Source organism: Benincasa hispida, chromosome 5 (assembly GCF_009727055.1).
Source record: "Benincasa hispida cultivar B227 chromosome 5, ASM972705v1, whole genome shotgun sequence".
NCBI lineage: Eukaryota > Viridiplantae > Streptophyta > Magnoliopsida > Cucurbitales > Cucurbitaceae > Benincasa > Benincasa hispida.
The window spans coordinates 36963397-36982871 of NC_052353.1; the positions used below are offsets into that span (position 1 = coordinate 36963397).

General features: G+C 34.4%; 1 protein-coding gene across 1 annotated transcript; it reads left to right on the forward strand.

The window, feature by feature from the left end:
* Window positions 1–1452: 1452 nt before the first annotated feature.
* Window positions 1453–14738, forward strand: LOC120078317 (QWRF motif-containing protein 2-like). Its single transcript, XM_039032552.1, has 6 exons — window positions 1453–3282; window positions 6387–6506; window positions 12963–13079; window positions 13172–13261; window positions 14008–14115; window positions 14219–14738. Exons 1-6 carry the CDS (start codon window positions 1795–1797, stop codon window positions 14297–14299), a joined length of 2004 nt encoding a protein of 667 aa, XP_038888480.1. The 5' UTR covers window positions 1453–1794; the 3' UTR covers window positions 14300–14738.
* The last annotated feature ends 4737 nt before the right edge of the window (window positions 14739–19475 follow it).

Below are 19475 nucleotides of genomic sequence, written 5' to 3' on the forward strand. Positions count from 1 at the left end.
GATACTGAATTTTTTTTTTTATCAATGTCTATTACATAATATCAATGATAGACTGATAGACACTCATAAACTTCTATCAACATTTATCAATTTCTATTAAAGAATTAAAGTTTACTATTTTATATAACTTATTTATCTTATTTATCTATTTTTAAAAATCGAATATGCGAATATATTTTTTTAAAATGTTTAATAACTCTCACAATTAAAATTTTTTCCGTCTAATACATTTTGTATCTTGCTATTATGAAATATATATGTTAAGATTCTATTTTTTTTTTTTATTTTGAATTTAATAAGCTTATAACTTCTAAATTTTGTGTTATATATTGCTTTCAATTTTAAATATAATAGATTTTTAACCTTTAAACTTGTATCTAATAAATTGTGGATCTATTTGACATTTTTTTAAAATTTATAGTCTATAAATCTGAATTTTAGAGTTATGCATGATATAATTTAATTTTATATCTAATGAATTCATTAAATTTTTTTAAAAAATGTTGCAAAATCTATTGGACATAAGTCTTATGTTTTAGGTTGATAACTATTTGAATTTTTATTTTTAAAAAGGTTATAAACATTACTCCCATCTAAGAGTTTATTTGTTTTGTTCTCCACATTTTACAAATGTTTTCAAAATTCAAAATAAAATATGGAAAATTGCAAAGCTAGTCTTTTAACCACGGTTTGATTACCAAGTTGGTGAATTAAGCTTAAAAACATTACCTCTACTCATAAATTTATATATTTCGTTATCCACTTTCTATTCATGTTTTAAAAATAAGTCAAAATTTTAAAACTACAAAAATAATTTTTTAAAAAATCTATGTTTGTTTTTAGAATTTAATTAGATATTCAAATTTTTTTTAACATATGAAAATCAAAATAGAGAAATCTAGAGGAAACAAGCATGAATTTCAAAAACAAAAAACTATATAAAAAATCTTAGATTATGAAACAAACTCTCAAATGACCTAATATTATAGTTAAAATCAACAACATTGAGATTTGAGACCTATACAATATTTTTTGAAAGCTTAAAAACCTATTCAAAGTCAAATAACAATAAAACATGTAAAAAGAAAGAGAAAAAAACACTACGTAACACCAACATGAATATAATTCAAACGACATGAATTTATAATATCTATTTGTTTTGAGATAATTCAATCTCCCACCTAGAAATGTCACAGGAGGTCCGAAGATCATTTTTTGACCATGTCCTCACTCCCTATTTCATTCACCGTTCCTGTAAACTTCTCCTACTCCGATCTCCGCCCAAATAAAAATGGACATCTCTACCCTCATCATCCCACATATGGTAAAGAAAAAGAAAAACATAACGTCTCTCCAAAGACTCTCATAAACCCAAAAAGAAGAGTAGATAGATATAGTGTATAGTGTATGTATATATATACAAATACACTTCACTTTCTCTCTCTACTTCCTCTCTCTCTTTTTTTTTTTTTTCCCTCTTTCTTCTCTCTCTGTGAAGTGTATTTGCTGAGCTCTCAAATCTTGCCTGTCACCTACTCTCTCTCTCTCTCTTTCTCTAGCCCAGAGAAGACGGTAGTGAGAGCTTTGAGAGCGGGGAAGGGTCCATTCCCATGAGCAGTGATTTCATAGCTTTAACGGAAAATGTTGAATCCACCCACTTTCCTTCTCATTCTCTCTGGAATTTCTTGAATCTTCTTCCCTGCAAATGGGTCATTCGTCATCGAGATCGTGGGTTTTGAGCATCCAACTCTGAAGAAAACAGAACAGAGGATAAATAGAAGCTTTGTTGCATCAATGGTGGCTGCCATTTCTGGAGCAGCAGCTTCAATCCCCAAAACTTCAACAACCCAACAACGCAATGACCAGCAACAGCAAGATCACCTCAGAAACAACCAAGCCAGACCTCCATTGTTACCCTCTGAGAGAGATAATGGGGTTCTTCAAAGAAAACCTAGAGGCAGACAGGTTCCTTCCAGGTACATGTCTCCTTCGCCTTCCACTTCTACTTCTACTTCTTCAACTACTTCGTCCTCGGCTTCTTCTCGGCGATTTCCCTCTCCATTGCTCTCTAGGTCCACTAATTTAACCCCTGCTTCGACCCCATTGCCTTCCTCTGGCCCTAAACGGTCTCAATCGGTGGACCGGAGAAGACCAGCAACCCCCCGCTCGATTACTCCGGTTCTTGATTCGAGACACGGCAATGCGACTGAGAGTTCCGCGGCTGCGAAGCTTTTGGTTACTTCTACCAGGAGTTTGTCTGTTTCGTTTCAAGGGGAGGCGTTTTCCCTTCCGATTAGTAAGACTAAGGCTACTGCGACGCCCAGTTTGAGTAATGCAAGAAAGGGTTCGACGCCGGAACGGCGTCGAGCGACACCACTTAGGGATAAGAGTGATGGGTCTGGTGTTCAGGTGGAGAATTCGAAGCTTCTTGATCAACATCGTTGGCCGGCGAGGAACCGCCATGCGAATTTGGAAGGGAACCCGTTGTCAAGGAGTTTTGATTGTGGGGGTGAGCAGAAGAAAGTGAATGGAATTGGATCTGGAATGGTGGTCCGGGCATTACAGCAAACAATATCAGATGACAGTAGAAGAGCTTCTTTTGACGGTAGATTGAGCTTGGATTTAAACAGTTCCGAGTTGTTGAAGGCAGTTCGACAAAGCCCAGATGCCGATTCAGTGAATGAATCTTCTGTGCCTTCTGATCTCACTACTTCTGATACGGATAGTGTTTCCTCCGGCAGTACTTCAGGAGTTCAAGATTGTGGTTCGGTCGCCAAAGGGCGAAATGGGCCTCGAGGGATTGTTGTATCAGCGAGGTTTTGGCAAGAGACAAACAGCCGGCTGCGGCGCTTGCATGATCCTGGTTCTCCATTATCGACTAGTCCTGGGGCAAGAGTGGGAGCCCCATCAAAGTTCAGTCAGTCAAAACGGTTCTCAAATGATGGTCCACTTTCATCTCCACGTACTATGGCTTCCCCAATTCGAGGTGGGACAAGGCCTCCATCCCCAAGTAAGCTTTGGACTTCTTCAGTATCATCACCATCAAGGGGAATTTCCAGTCCTTCCAGAACTAGAAATGGTGTCGGTGGTTCATTGGTTAGTAACTCTATTAGTACGCCCTCCATTCTTAGTTTCTCCGTTGACATCCGGAGGGGGAAGATGGGGGAAGATCGTATTGTTGATGCACATGTATTAAGGCTTCAGCATAATCGTTACTTGCAATGGCGGTTTGTGAATGCAAGGGCAGATGCTACATTTATGTTGCAGAGACTGAACGCAGAGGTACTATTTGTGTGCATAATAAGCTTGCCCTTTTGATTATTTCTGTGGTTTATCCTAATTCCCTTATCATTGTGGAGGTTTCAATATCTACTACTTGTACTTTAGCTTGCATTTTGTTCTTGATGCCCACTGTCTCTCTTAGATTGTTACATCTAAAAGTTGGATTTTATATCATATTCATATCTGACGTTTCTAGCCATATCCACTATCTTAAATCAACCCTCTCTTCTAGATTTCTATCTTAAATTGCTTGTTCAACTGCTGCTGAATCTTTCACGGGGAACTTCATATGGCTAGGGATGGATGGACCGAGGGGATGCTCGGTTAGGCTGTATTCTCGTGATGCTATTGTCTTTAGGTGGTTTGAGTATTGTTAACTTGGTCAACTTGAATATTTTCCCTTTCTTAGGTATATGTTTTACTGATTTACTTGGAGAGTTTTGTCTTGGGGATTTGAGTATTTTGGGTGAGATTCTTTCTTGATCAAAGAGTCTTAAGAAACGTAATTCGTCCTTGGAGGTATAATTTCCAAAGGAGCAAATGTTACAATTTTCTTTGTCCTTGGGAAATTGGATCCATCATTGTTTTGGGATGTACGTTCTATGAGGATTCCACTTCTTAGTTTCCTTAACTGCATTGACACTACTCATGTATTATCTTTTGTGTCACCTTCTACCTAAACGTTGGGATCTAGTTTAATCTTTTCTTGATAAGAAGCAATCAATTTCATCGGTGAAGAAAAAGGAGACGTAGCATCTTCTTTTATGTTGATTTTAGTAGAGATTCCTATGATAGAGACTCCAATGATGTAGTTCCTCTTATTTCCTTTGTCAATGAGGTTTTTATTAGTCCACTCTTCTCCGGGAAAGAGAATTAGGACCCCTTACTTTAGGTTCCTGTACTTTTTAACATATAGGATGTTAGAGTTTCCACTAATCTGTATTTTTGTCCTTTTTGTTTAAACACATTTGGAAAGCTAAGGGCTTGTCTGGAGTTTGTTTTTCTTTTTTATAAAACAAAAAATTGTTTTATAATTTAAAACCAAAATTTGTTTCAAATATATTTGGAAAGCTAAGGGCTGGAAAGATTTAACTATTTTTTAAAATGGTTGTACTATTTTGATGAAGCCTGAAACGGAAATGTCATGAGAAGTGAAAAAAGTAGTCTGGTTCAATATTCTACATTTGGTGGTTTTGTATATGTCAAAGTTGTTTCTTCTTTTATTGGTCTGTAGATTCTGTACTAAAGTGTCTGTAATCAACTTGCTACTGTGATATATTTTTGTAATTCTCTCTCATGGCTTCACCCGCTCGACAAGTTTCATGGTCGCAGAAAAGAATTTGGAGGAAAGATGCAAGAAAGTGATGAGTAAAGTGCTAGAGCTTATTTAGAAGATGTAATAAATCAAAATGACCGTGGAAATAAAGCCTTTCTTATTCTATAACTGATCCAAGCTTAACCACCAACACCATGAATCATGGTTTATACCCAAATTTACCTGCTTATGCCTCGATCAATCCCCATGGAAAACCCCTTCCAACCGTCTTCAATCATAAAGATGGTCTTCAAATCCCCATAAATTTTTTTGAGATGAAGTGGTGGAAACTTCAATCTAGAATGGCAATGGTAACAAAAGTCTAATGTGGATGAGACTTATATATTTCCATTTCGTAATAAGCTACATTTTGTGTGACATATTACCTTAACTACTGTCTTTATACAGTCTTCAAAAAGGTGCCTGCTGAAAGACCAAAATCTGCACTTCCTCAAACTAGTTTCACCTTTTAGCATGCTTATGTGGGGGTAGAGATAACTTCTTGGATGATGACAACAAAGGTCTAATGTGGATGAACCTAATATATGACGACCCTCACTAAGCTACGTTCAGTTAATATGGTGACTTATTAGTTTAATTACTGCCTTATTTATTAGATCCTCGTGAATGTGCTTTCTGAAAGACTGGAGTCTCGACTTCCTTTAACTGTTTTCCCCTTCTAGTCTGCTTTTGTCAGGAAGAGACGAACTATTGATTCCAGGTGGTAGATGACTGCAATTAAGGGCATTTTTTAGGGTTTTGAGTTCAAATGGTAACTTTGAGAAGGCTTACAAGTTGCAACAAAGTTGATAGATCTTTCCTAAACGTGTTCTACAAGCTAGGTGGTTAGTAGTAATTGAAGGTAGTGAATCAATGGGCGTACTCAAGTGCTAATTACTAGGTTATTCATAACGGCAGAGTGAGGAATATTCATTGCTTTGAAGTGAACATGTTCTTTTGTTCCTTTGGTCATTTTTATAGATTGTCTAAGGATGCTTTCCAAGGGGTTCCTAAGTTATAGGTTTTGGAGATTTTTTTGGTTGGTGGAGGTTCAGGGTAATGATTTTGAAATTGTTAAATTCACTTTTCTCACTTTCAAAATTACTTTAAAAATATGCTTTCAATCATTCAAAATCAATTTTGACTATATAAAAATCAATTTTAGAAGTACAAAATCAAACATTAAATTGATTTGGAATTATTGAAGGCACGTTTTGAAGTGTTTTTGTACATGACAATGGTGATTTTAACTATCTTGACCATATACATACATACATATATATATTCTTCAAGTGCTCTAAATGGTTTTTGGTCTTAAAGATTAATTTCACTGAAGTGTTGTGGGTACCAATTGCTTGGAGGAAAAGATGTCTTGTTTGCTGGTTGATTAGGCCACTAGATTTGTAATTGGTCTATAAACAATCTTTGGCCAAGAGGAACGTTATATCTTTTTGGAAATTTCGTGATCTTGAGAGGAGGTTTGGCTTTGGCTTGGTTTAATTCTTCTACATGGGTACCGTTTTTTAATTTTTAAGAACTTTCTAATTACCCATTAGGTCTTATTTTTGTTGGTTGGAGTTCCTTCTACATGGCTTACCTTTTTTCTGCTTTTTAATACCCATTGCTAATGAAAGTTTGGTTTCTGTTGAATAAAAAAAAAATCTTGGGAAACAGTTTTATGTCGCACAAAAAATTTCGTTCATAGACTTTTATGGAATTACTTGCTGTTTTATAGTGTGATTGGAATATTAAGTACATTAGTTTTATTGGCCATTTTTTTCTGTGCCAGAGGAATGTCTGGAATGCATGGGTCACTATCTCAGAACTACGGCATACTGTCACACTTAAAAGAATCAAGTTACTATTACTACGGCAAAAGCTGAAGCTGACATCCGTCCTCAAGGGACAAGTAAGATTCAGAACCCTTTTCTTTTTCTCCCAAAGAATATCGTTTGGTTGATGTTTTTGGCTCTTTAAATGCCATCAAACTTGTATATGACACATAGAAAAGAAATGCTATAAACTTGAAAAATATATTTTCTTCCTTTGCTTGTAGAAAAAATAATTGCATTGTTCTTCTAAATGACACTTGAACTGCAATTGCATCGTAGGGTTGGTTTCTCATTACACGATTTTTTGAAAATCTATTTTGATGTATAAAGGTTTCTCTTTTTCCCTTGCTTTCCAAGCACTCTCACTAGCCATAGGTTTTCTGTGGGAGTTTGTTTCCAGTATTTTCTTGGAAAAGTTTATTACTGTTCTCTTTTGAAGAGTGGCATGATCTTTCAAAAATCACATAATTTAAAAGGTCCATAAACTTTCAAGTTTCATAAACAATGGCGTTATTGACCTGTATCTAACCCAATAGATAAAATTTTTATAGGGACAAGGAAAATTTAATTGACTATGGAACCTTGGAAGGATAAGAGAACTGATGGAAATATTCCTGTGCTGAATAAGGCAAAAACAAGAACTAGTTTTCACACATTTTGTGTGTCCAACATTATTACATTTAGGACCCACTAATGTTTATTTGATGTAGTCAGGTCTTTTAATGCAATAAGGAACTCTCCTACAATAGATTTTTTTGTGCTATCATTAATTGGTTGTTTTTTTTACGAGAACTAGTTCTTTGGTTGTTACTTGGTGTAAACTGTAAATACTAGCCCTTTGGCCTTTTCAGTGCTATAGATTTTCTACTCTCTTATCCAGTTGAAGAGCTTTTTTGTAACTCCCTTGGACATTATACCCCCTCCCTTGTAATTTTTCTCATCAGTGAATTTTTTCCTTATAGTATAGATGTGTATATATGTGTGTGTGTATATTATCAAGGTCTCACTTTTGGTTCCAAGCTTTATTACGGACATTCTCATAAAGAAAAAAAGCTTTAGTACGGACAATTGGATCAGTAATCTCAATAGCTAAGATACTTTAATCATAATTTTGTTACTGGATGATTTTCTTTTTTTTTTTCAATTATTTTTGCTGTTTTTGATACTTAATCAACTAGGGGAATCTTTGCCCAGTAGCCATTGTGTACATAGTGCTTGATATGAAGGGAGTTGCACCTTTCGATTGTTTCACTGCCTCCGTTTGACGTGCATGCAACTTTTTCTTTTTTCTTGTGTCCATATGAAAGACTATGAAATGTGAAAAAGTAGGCTCTGAAAATTTTACCTATATTAAAGACGACTTGGAGTCATCTTTTAAATTGATAACAAGGTCATATGTCTATTTTTTTTTAAGCAACAATGTTTATTGAGATAAAAATGAAAGAATATACAGACAAAAAAAATTAGCCCACAAAAAAGGACAAAAAAGGAGTCCAACTACATACCGGGACTCCAATTATACAAAATAGAAACTACAAAAGGTCTTTGAAATCAAAGCCAAGAGGAAAACATGAAATTTGACAAGGGACCACAACTCACTAGAATCCCTTTCCAACCCCTAAACACACGATTATCTCACTCCCCCAAAGATCCCACAAAATAGTGGAAACCTGAGGGAGCCATAAAAACCAAACCCAAAGAGCAGATGGAGGAGGAACTCCCCGATCATATAACCGAACTCCCGGTTCCACGCTAGCGAAAAACCAAAAGTCTAAAAGAACTCGCACCACATGGCTCTCGCGAACTTGCATCTCCAGAGAATGTGATCTAGGTTTTTCTTCGCTTTTCGATAGAGAATATAGCAAAACGGGCCAACTAAAGAGGGCATCTTCTTCACAATGCGATCCAAAGTATTAACTCTTCCATATAAGACCTGCCAAGTAAAGAACTTGACTTTCCAAGGAATCTTAATCCTCCAAAGTGCAGAGAAGACCAACTCATTTGTGGGAGAAGGATAAGCCCATGAAAAAAAGAGTTACATGAGAATCCCTCCAAAGGATCAGGACTCCACGCCCTAAAATCCTTGCTCCCTCATCTAAAAACAGTCACCTCAAGCAAGGACAAGAGCAAGGCCCAATCCATCAGGACAAAGGGTGACGGAGCCCAAATGAAAAAGAGAAGGAACTTCCTGACCAAACTAAAAAGTTCGACACAATGCGATTTTTATAGGACTAGAGGTGAAAAAGATGCAGAAACATTGAGCAGAGAGGTCTATGCCCCATCCTTCCCACCCCCGCCACACAATGAACCGAAGGAGAAAAAGAAGGGATCTTTCTTAGAAATATCATTTCAAAGATTCCGTTGAGTGCCTATAACTCCTTGTAACAACCAATCAAAAGGATGAGGACCAGACTTGCTACCATTAATCCTATGCCAAAGGGAGTTAAACTCGAGGGGAATCCGCCAAAGCCATTTGGCTGGACATCAGGTTAAGAATTTCATACTATCAATGAAATTGTCTCTTATAATATATATTAAGAAACTAACTCACATGAATTACAAAGTGAAGGCGAAGAAAGCATGGTCCCAGGTTAAGGAAGTTACAGAGAAACAAAAACTTCCAATTAGGGAAAAGAGAAGAAAACCCATAGGTACCAAAAATGTCGAGCAATCTGCACCAAGACAAAGCCCCCCACAAAGCAATTTTCTCCTACAAAATAGAAAACCTTCTCTCTTAAAATATCAATGGTTTCTTTCCAATCAAAAAGTATAGAGAAAAGCTCTAATAAAGTGCATCCAAAGGAGCTTTTGATCGTCTTTGTTAGGGTGATAATCAAAGCACCCATGGAGAAGAGTAAGGATAATGCTGTTCGGATGAATAATTTGCGACCCAAATTAGTTGGAGGGTAGTCCAAAAACGTTAAGCTGCAAAGTTCGAAAAGATGGTCTTGCTTTCTTATGTTGTTTGTGCACAAGGCACAACAACAATTATTGTTATTGTTATTATTTTTTATTTTTATTTGGGGGGGGGGGGACCTCTTGGGATCTGTTCTCTGGGTTTTATCATTTTTTTTTTAGGAAACAAACAACTATATTCCAACAAAAAAGAGAGCACAGCCTTCCAAAATTTGTTCTCTGGGTTTTATGATGAGTGTTGATTTTATTCAAGAGAAGCTTCAAATGAAGATTTTGACCTTTGGATGAGAGAGTCCTTCCAAAATTTGTTTTATTTTAATTTTTAAAAATAGTTGGTGATGTGTAATTAAAGCTTTTAGTTGACTCCAAAAACTTATTGAAAATGTCCTCCCAGTGCAAAAACTTATATGTCCCTTCGAGGACATCCAAGAACAACAAACAAAACTTATTAGTGATATTATAAAAATAAAAATGAAAAGAGGTCAATACTCAAATGTTAGAATCTCCCTAAAAGAATAACGAAAAACATAAGAAAGATGAACAAAGTACATTAACCATAGAGGGATCATAATCAAGACAACAGAAATCTAAGAAGGATATATAGAAGCATTGTTCACAAATCTATTTGCACACAGGGAAATCGAGAATTCAAAATCTGCAGCATTATCTCACAAAAAGACTTGCTACTGAAAATTCTCTAAATAGTCTTTAACCTAACCCATCAAAAGTGAAGAATAGTGAAGAAAGTTGGTAACCTCTACCATTCAAGTTTCACCTGACTAATGGAATGATTTACTAAATTCTATGAAAGTTGGTAGATAAGGGAACTACACCTGCCTTGATCATCACAGAACTCGATATTTTCGTCATTGCCCACTACCAAATTAACTTTATCTGCGATTGAGAGCTTTCATATTGAAAAAATGTCCTCCCAAGTGCATTCCAGTGGGTCGGGGGAAGCAAAAGCTATCCACCAATTCTCCTTCGGAACACCCTATTTGGGCTGCCCCTATTTTCTTCCCTAGTGCATTTTTCCCCACTGAAAAAGGCCAAAGCCATTTGACCAAGAGTGAATGATTTTCAACTGAATGTTATCTTCGCCCAATAGTGGATTCTGGAATCATTGTGTGTTTCCATGCCGTCAACAGACCATAACCATAAGGCAATTTAAGAGGGGTTTTTATTTATTTTTAATTACAGTAGGCCATCTTTCACTGACAAAAACATGTAAGAAAACAGGGGCATACATTCCATGGGATTGGAGTCCCTTCTTGTAGTTTGATGGCCCTTTTCTTGTTGGGTTGCTTTAGGTAGGCTAGGTAAAGAACTTCTGAGTTTTTACCAATGCCACCGTGAAAGAGTGGAACTCAGCAAGTTTTTGGGACCTAAATCTTGGCAGAAATTTGAAGGACGATGAGGCCTCTGAATGGGCTGATCATACATACACCCGCCCACCAGTTCTTTCTCAAAAGGAAGACTCCTGTAGGTCAATCATAGATGACCATGACTATGTCCCTGAGGTTCAACTTCTTTGTTCATCACCGAACACCTTGAGCATTCCACTAACATGGCTGATTTCTCTGATTTTAGGTTGTTCTCTGGTTCTTTTGGAGGAATAAAGTTTTCTGATGTTTCTTATTAAAAAAAACAGCTTGTTGGAAATTAAACAGTAATCTTGCGAATTATAAAGCAATGCGCAGAAATCCAAACTGAACCGAAAAATGCCAAAGGGTACAAAACCAAACTAAAATAAAAGCAAAGAGCAGAAAACTACACTGAACTCCAAAACCAAAAACTGTAAACTTGAAGAATTTGAACCAAACTCCTAAACCTTCCTTAATCTAACTCACTTCCAATTTTGTTAGGGGTGGAACCAAGTTATGGTTTCAAGTTTGATCCAACTTCCAACAAGGACATAAATCCAATCAACCTTACCAAAAACCTTCCCGACTGGAATTCGATGATCACTCCTTTGTGCTTCATTTTTCACCATTCCAATCACTGGGATAAAAGTCAAAATTTTGTCTTTCCATGAACAAAGCTGATTGGGATTTTGCGACCTGTGTATGGAAGGACCCTTCTATAGGCGTTGGAATCTCCAAGATTTTGTCTCTCTATCAACCATCTACCTTTATGCTTTGTGGTTTTACAGTAGTTGGTATCGCTTGAAACCTTGGGAATTGTCGGGAAAGAAGCTGATTTCCAACCAAATGTCATTCTAAAAAAGGTCTTCTTATAGAAACCTAATAACTGTAAGTCTAGAATATATTGAAAAATGAAGGATAGAACTACAATAATTCCCAAGTATTTTGAGTTACTTGCACAGTCCTATTAAACAATTGTCTCCTCCATCCTTTTCCCTCAACCTATTTATAAATTATATAACAAATCCGCCTGACATACTCTTCGACTAGTACAAACATACCCATAGTATCCTAATAGTATTTCTAATTTCACCTATTGCTTTTTTCTCATCTTCCTACCATTTTAAACCCTACTTGTAGAAAGGTTTTCTGGTATGAGTAGAGGATGGCACTCGTGATTTTTTTCTTTTTGAGTACAACTATGGGATGAGGGATTGAACCTTTCACTTCTAGGGAGGAAGGCCATGCCAATTACCATTGAGCTAAGCTCACTTTGGCTACTGATACATATCTTTGTTTCCTATAAAAAAAAAAGTATGCACTTGAATTTCATAATGTTTCAACTTCCACCAAAGACTCTTTGCACATCCTATGTTCTTGTATTTTCTAACCATGCTCCATCATTCTTTCCATGAGTACTGAACACTTTATGCTGCAACCGATTTGTGGCTTCTGGAAATTCCAGAACCATATGGTCATTAAGGCCCGGTCATATTCCTTAGGTTACCAATCGCAAATTGATCACTAGTATTCATTTTTTTACATGTACCTTTACCTTCCAAATTAAGTTTAGGGATGGTAGAAATGTCCATGGGTTTGAATTCTCACAAGGCCCTGCCCTGAACGGGTGGATAATCTTGGTTAAAAATGGGGGGTTGGAAATCTCCCCCCTTTTTTTGTGGGGAGTGATGGAGAATACATTCCCTGCACTGTCCGAACTCATTTCTAGATTTATTTCTCTACTCTAATTTTAAGAATTTATATATATATACCAGACACTTGCCTAATTAAATTATTAACAATAGAATACCTTTCTTGATGATACTAAAAGTCTATATACTCGTACTCATAGATTACCATGCTTATACATTACGGCTAACTAACCACCTGGCCCCCACAACTCTTAATAGACTAACTCAAATGCTTGACTCACCACATTCATGCTTCATACTACAATGTACTTTAATTTCTGGGGGTCTATCAACATAGTAGTCTCTCTATAGCTTTTTTTTTTTCCTTTAAACTGTTCTTCAACACCCCATCTTTTACCGTAATGGATTGAGTTTTATAGAATAAATATTGTTTGGAAGTGGCCTTATTCATTAAAGTTAATTGAATAATGTCATACTGAAAAAAGGCCTTAATTTCCTCTATCTTGGTGGTAACTTTGTGCCCTTGTGAATGATAGATTTTACATTTATTTTATCCTCCAAATTTAACATTACTTTTCTTATTTGATTGATGTGATTGTAGATAAGTTATTTGGAAGAATGGGCTCTTTTAGACAGAGATCACTCGAGCTCCATGCTTGGAGCAACTGAGGCTTTGAAGGCCAGTACTCTACGGCTCCCAGTTGTTGGGAAAGCAATAGTATGTACCCTGCACTGATTTCTATTTCCATCGAAAGCAGTTACTAATTAAGGCTCAAATGTGAAGAAAATAAATAATTTTTATTTTATCAGGCTGATATTCAGAACCTGAAAGATGCTGTGGGTTCAGCTGTTGATGTTATGCAGGCAATGGCATCTTCAATATGCTCTCTCTCATCTAAGGTGCTGCTTTACCTAGAACTTTTACCTGTATGAAAAAGTTTTTCATTTTTCTGCATGCCGAAGGTTATGAATAGACAGCAATAAAGCTATGTACTACAAAATTTCATTTATGTATGAAAATTGAAATTTACAAAAGAGGGGTATCATGCCCAAGCCAAAGGAGTTATAGAAGACTTCATCAATTGGTCAAAAGAGATGTAAGATCAAAAGAACTATAGCAAGGTAGATACTATGTTAAACAAAATGAAAATAAAAAAGTTTGCCCTATAGATTTGTACTTCGATAGATTCAATTTTGGGTACAAAGCTATGTACTATAGTTTCAATTTAGGTTTTTCCAGTTTTCCTGTTCGAGAAATTTTTGGTTGCTGGTTTTCATTATCGCGGGGTGTTCCTTCCTGGAATTAATGTTTATTTTTTAGCTCTTTTAGTTTGTGTCCATTCAGATTTCCTCCATTCAAAACCTTAAAATTGAGGAAAAAAAGAAACTGCCATGTCATATCCTTGTGAAGCTTTTTTTGGCAAAGGACTCGGAGAAATTGCTGTGAGAGGCGGTCCTTCCTTGTGATAGTAGTTTAGGGAATATAAATTATTATTTGGAAGCATAGCCAAGGAAGATAGATAGATTGATGAACTTTGCTCCCTTTTCTGTAGCTTTCCCCTTGAGGGTTAAAAGATAATAGCATCTTTGACTTGTATTCCTTTGACATTCCTTGTATCTTAGAAATGGTTATGTCTCGTTCACAGGTAGAAGAAACAAACTCCGTGGTGGCTGAACTGGTTAAGGTGACGGCAAAGGAACGGATTTTACTTCAACAATGTGAAGATTTTTTGTCCACTTTAGCGGCCATGCAGGTTAGTTATAGTTATAGTTATCTAGTTTTGATAATAGAAATGTGAACTGTCTGCATATTGCTTTTCCTCTTATTTTACCTTACCATTTGGATGTTATAAATAGGTTAAAGATTGTAGCTTGCGAACGCACATATTGCAACTGAATCGATTTCCAACGAGACAACAGCCTAACAAATACATGTAGAACTGATATGATCCTGATGATATGATGACTCACTCCTCACCCGTTATTCTACTAACATTACACGGACCCCTTTTCGTTTTTCAACCCGATGGAGGCAGAGATTGAAGTAACAAGAAACAGATTGGTGATTTTTAGGATCTGGGTTTTGAAACCTTCTTGGTGGCTCTTATATTTCTTCTCTATGTTGTTAAATGTATCTCTTTGTATCTGGAAAAAAGAAAAAGAAAAAGAGGAAAAAAGAAAGAAAGATGATTGTAGGGAATGGCTTTCCATCCCTTGGATTAGTTGTGTAAAAGTGCTGCAATTCTCTATCCCTTTAGCCCACAAGTAAATGCCAATGTTGAATGTGTATATATGTAGTGTTCTCATCATTGATGATTCTTGTAGTTTGTGAATTCTTGTGACTCATTGGTAAAATAGTCTCCTTTTTCCTTTCCAATATTGCCTCAGAATTAGTACCCAAAAACTTTAACCACACTAAAATGCAATATCTCAACACTTCACTTGTGTGAAGTCTTTATTACCACTACAGTTTTTATTATCTCATCAATTCTATTTCTTGCTGCTCTAGAAAAATATATATTTTTGGCTAAATGTGTTATCACCTTCCAATTAAATTATGGTTTGAAAAGCTTAAAGAGAATCTGTCAAACTTGAACATAATTTAATTAGTCAAAATATTTACTTGACTAAGAGATCAAAGGTTTGTAGTCTAGAGTTGACTTTCCTATAATTCCAAAAAAAATATTAGAAATATTTTTTAGAATGTCTCATTAACTTCTGTAATGATATAGATACAAAATGAGTTTAAAGGTCAATAAATTTGGGAAATTGCATAACTAATTATTGTTATAATATGTTTACTTTTAAGGGTTTAATTTTTTTTTTTTTTTTTTAACTTCAAGAAACAATATAAATTTCCTTGAAGTATGTTGCTCACTATGTTGGCCTAACATTAGGTTTGTGGGTCAGTTTGTTGACTAATTTAAAATGATGTGCCAAAAGCCGAATTATATATATATTGAAATTGAAATTCATTAAAACTGAAAGAGCAACCCAATAATCAAATATTAATTCCTCTCGAGGATGAGGAATAACAAAGAGGGAGGAAAGGACTCTCTCCAAAAAGAGGAAATCCAGAAGAAGATGCCAAAGTTGTTAGATAATGAGCAGTTTTGTTCTTCTCTGTAAGAATTTTGCAAAAATTAGAAACATTTACGGAAGGAGTAAGAAAGAGAGTTTCCTCATAAGAAAAAAACCCTAAGATAAGTTAGAATTCTCAAGATTCAAAAGCATAATGACTTTGATTGAATCCAATTCCGCCTCTACTGAATGGGGGAGGAGGGGATCTACCCATCTTAAGAAAATAGGATGTGTTTTAAACCAGCGACATTGGCTTTAACTTTTAAAGACTTTGATCGACCAACTAGTAGTTATTGAGATGCACTCACCCCCAATAGGATGTTCATTCTAATCACGAATAATCCAACCGATCACACCACATTGAACATTCTCTGATCAAACGACACTGACGTTCATCTTCCAGCAACCCTTTATTATTGGCAGATTCCAACAACTAACAGGCGCAATAATGTTCAAATTGATGTTAAATGGGCGACTTCCTTCTTCAAAGAAAAATCTCTGAAACTTTTTCCATAGCAAGATTAATAGCTTGAGGATGAGGAGGGACATTGTTAAAATGAATTGCATTATAGTACCTCTAAACAATACTCTCCATTATAGATACGATTTTTCCCAAGTCCTCTTTGTTGTTGGATTTTACGTGGACAAACCAAGTACTTCATCGACTTCCAAAAACCCCCGCTGAAATTCAATACATCAACATTAGAGGGAAAATAAAGCTTCCATAAGTATGTATAATAGAGTGGAATGTAAACTTAATTCACTAAATTCAATATATACATACATATATATTCATATATTAAAATGTGGGTAGTTAACTACTACCTTAGTCAATCATTGATAGATACCTTCTGAAATCAACTTTTACTAAAAGAGAATTGCAATTTTACTATTTTGTGTAAATAGTTTCCCTAATTTTTCTATTGTTAAAAATACTACAATAAATAATAAGATAATAATAAAAGAAAGAAAAAAAGAGAAATGTTTAAAGAGAGGGGCAGCAATGAATTTCTTTTTTTTGGAGAATTAAATTCTTTTACCTTTAAATTGAATTAATTTTACCCTAATTAAAATTAAATTAATCCACTTGAACATCTATAAATTATGAGTGAAAACTTAGACAAAAAGTAATTTATTATTTCAAGTGAATTTGGTACTCACACACTTATTCTTTTCTAATTTAATTATATTATGATACCATCTTTTCCAACCATTTTTGTGTCAGAATCAGACGATTTCGCCAATATTAGAATTAGCCGAATAGATAAAATACTTATTTATCGTTTCAAAGGTAGAAAGTTTGATCTCTCACCTAAAATTTATTGAATTAAAAATACATATTTAATATTATTAAATTCACAGATTTATTAGGTATAAAATCAAAAGTTTAAATCTCGTTAGAGAAAATTCAATCTTATATTAAACAAAAATTATATTCAACGTCATTTAATTTTTAAAATTTTAAAATATATATCATAAATGTATTGTATACAAAATTGGATGTTGTAAATGACTTCAAAGGAAAAGAAAATATTTCAACTTACCCATTGTGAAGAACAAAAATAAAAAGTATAGTTTTTACATTTTAGAGACATATTAGAAATTTTTTAAGTTTAAATCTATTTAATAAAATTTTGAAACTTCATAAACTAAATCAGTAATTTAATGAGTATTGAGTCTAAATTGATTAATTTATAATAATTTATGGGTTAAATTGATAAAATTATAAATTTCACTAAGATGTTTATCCAAATAGAATATAGTGAAGGTGTAGATTGATATATTGTACAATTATATGTTTATGATTTAAATTAATATAATTATTAGTTTATAGTTTAAATTGATTAAAAAAAATTCAATGACCTGAAAAAACCAATCAACCCAACCCAATCCGTGTAGTTTGGGTTGGGTTATCAACTCATTTGAGTTGGATTGAATTCAAATAAATGAAAAATTTTATGGATTAAGTTAATTCATAGATTCACCTCAAATAACTCAAACCAACCCGAACTTATTATTAACTTAAAATTTTATTTTTTTAACTTCTGATACAAGTATATATACATATATTTATTTTAATTTTATTATTTTTTTGAATTATTTATTCTCCAATAACTCTTAAAAATAGTTTTTAATACTTTGGAAAGAAAATTTTCATCAATATGAAAATAATTAAATCAAAATTTTGCTTATGTTTGGGTTGGTTTAAGTTCATTTTCTATTAAGGATTATTGGAGTTGAAGAAATTTATAACCCGAGCAATTAGGTTGGGCCTAAAATGTACTCCAACCCAACCCAATCCAACTCAATCTATTCCACGAACACCCCTAATTGATATAACAGTAAAGGTCAATAGTGTAAATTAATATTCTCGTTTTTTATTATATTAATATAATATAATATTATTTACCGCCTCCGAAAAATGCTACCTGGCCAGCCGTACGGCCTACTCTAAGCAGGCAGATGGAAGCGCGTTGTATACACGCGCTTTTCGGTGATGGTGGCAGAATGTCGCCGATGAGGATCCGCTTAAGTTAGCCACTCCCTATTGGAAGATGCTATCGTGTACTACAGCTGTTATGGGCCTTGAACTCGGCCCAATTCTGATTGGGCCAGACTGGATCCACGAGAGGTTTCAAGCCCATACCTTCTTCCTTTGGACCTTTTGGCCCAATTTACTCTTAATTGATGTAAAATGTATTTCTTGCAAAAGGTAATACAATTTATGAGTTTACTTCTTTCTGTATTCAACTATGAACCTGTTTTTTTAAATAAAAAATAAAAAAAATAATAAAAATATGGATCTTATTTATGTTTAAGAAAAGATTGACTTAGTAAAGGAAGGAGTTGATATATTGGTTAACGTTTATGGAGGTTATGTTTAATAACAAAAACTGAACATGTTATGTAACACAGATGATTAATGCATTTATTCTAGCCAAAAAGTGAAAAGGTTTAATTTTTGAGGTTAAATGTTTAAAGAGTAGCTTGATGTGCTTTTATCTATCAAATTTAGAGAGTGTAACTTTCAATCTACGAGGCTACCTTGCACTCATCTGAGGCGGTTTGTCAACTCACTCCATCTGTTGTTTTGTTTGAAGCTTCTATTAAGAGGATATGTTTTCTTGACTTGTGTGATTTTTGTTTTTGGTGTGCATGATTGTTTTCTTTGTCTTGTCTTGAAATTTTTGTGATCGTATTTTGTTTATGTCTTAACCTCATATTATGAGATCTCCTTCTCTTTATTGTAATTCAGTATCTTTTGATTAAAAAATAGTAAAAATTTCAAATTTCCACCTTCCACGATTGTTAGAGTAGGAATATCAAACTCATATAAATTACATTGTAATTGATTATTGGGGTGTTTAAGCAAAATGGTGGGAACCAATCAAATGTTAATGTGAATGTCCAAAAGAGAAGAAAAAAGAATGGTATTATAATGATGGGTTTGGCCTTCTACCACTTGAATTAATCAATTAAATGTACCAATCAAAATACAAAAGGAAACTTCCATACCCCTCATTTTTCCAAGTATTCTTGGTCAATTATAATTAGCCTGCCAAATTGGAATGTCTCTCTTATTACTGAACTTAGTCAACCAAAGTACCCTAACAAAACTAACCAACATTTTAAAGAAATTTTATTTTGGAGGAGACCAATTGTATAAATTAATTCTATGTATTATCCTCCCAACATTTGTTTGTTAGTATGCTTATTATGATTAAAGAATGGGCACTATCAAGCACCAAAAACCATAGAAAAGTCTATTATTTAAAAGAGAGTAACACAACTTTAAAGTATACAAGTTAAGGTCAATCCTTTTATTAGAAGTGGATAATAATGTACTTCTACTAGTCAATATTCCATCTACTTTCATTATCTTATAGTTATAGTATGAGATTTATGGATACATTTGGCTAGGTTTAAACCATCATTTGTTAATATTCTTATCATTGAAATAGACCTCGTGTGTCAAACAAAACCTAATTTAATGGTAATTGGAAACTAGTATATATTTCTTCTTATCGTTGAA

Bases quoted from the DNA above. Each gene is read 5' to 3' on its own strand.
- LOC120078317 (XM_039032552.1), top strand. From the start codon at position 1,795: ATGGTGGCTGCCATTTCTGGAGCAGCAGCTTCAATCCCCAAAACTTCA. The intron at 3,283-6,386 runs GTACTATTTGTG...TTTCTGTGCCAG, and splicing joins TGCAGAGACTGAACGCAGAG to AGGAATGTCTGGAATGCATG. The intron at 14,116-14,218 runs GTTAGTTATAGT...TGTTATAAATAG, and splicing joins CCACTTTAGCGGCCATGCAG to GTTAAAGATTGTAGCTTGCG.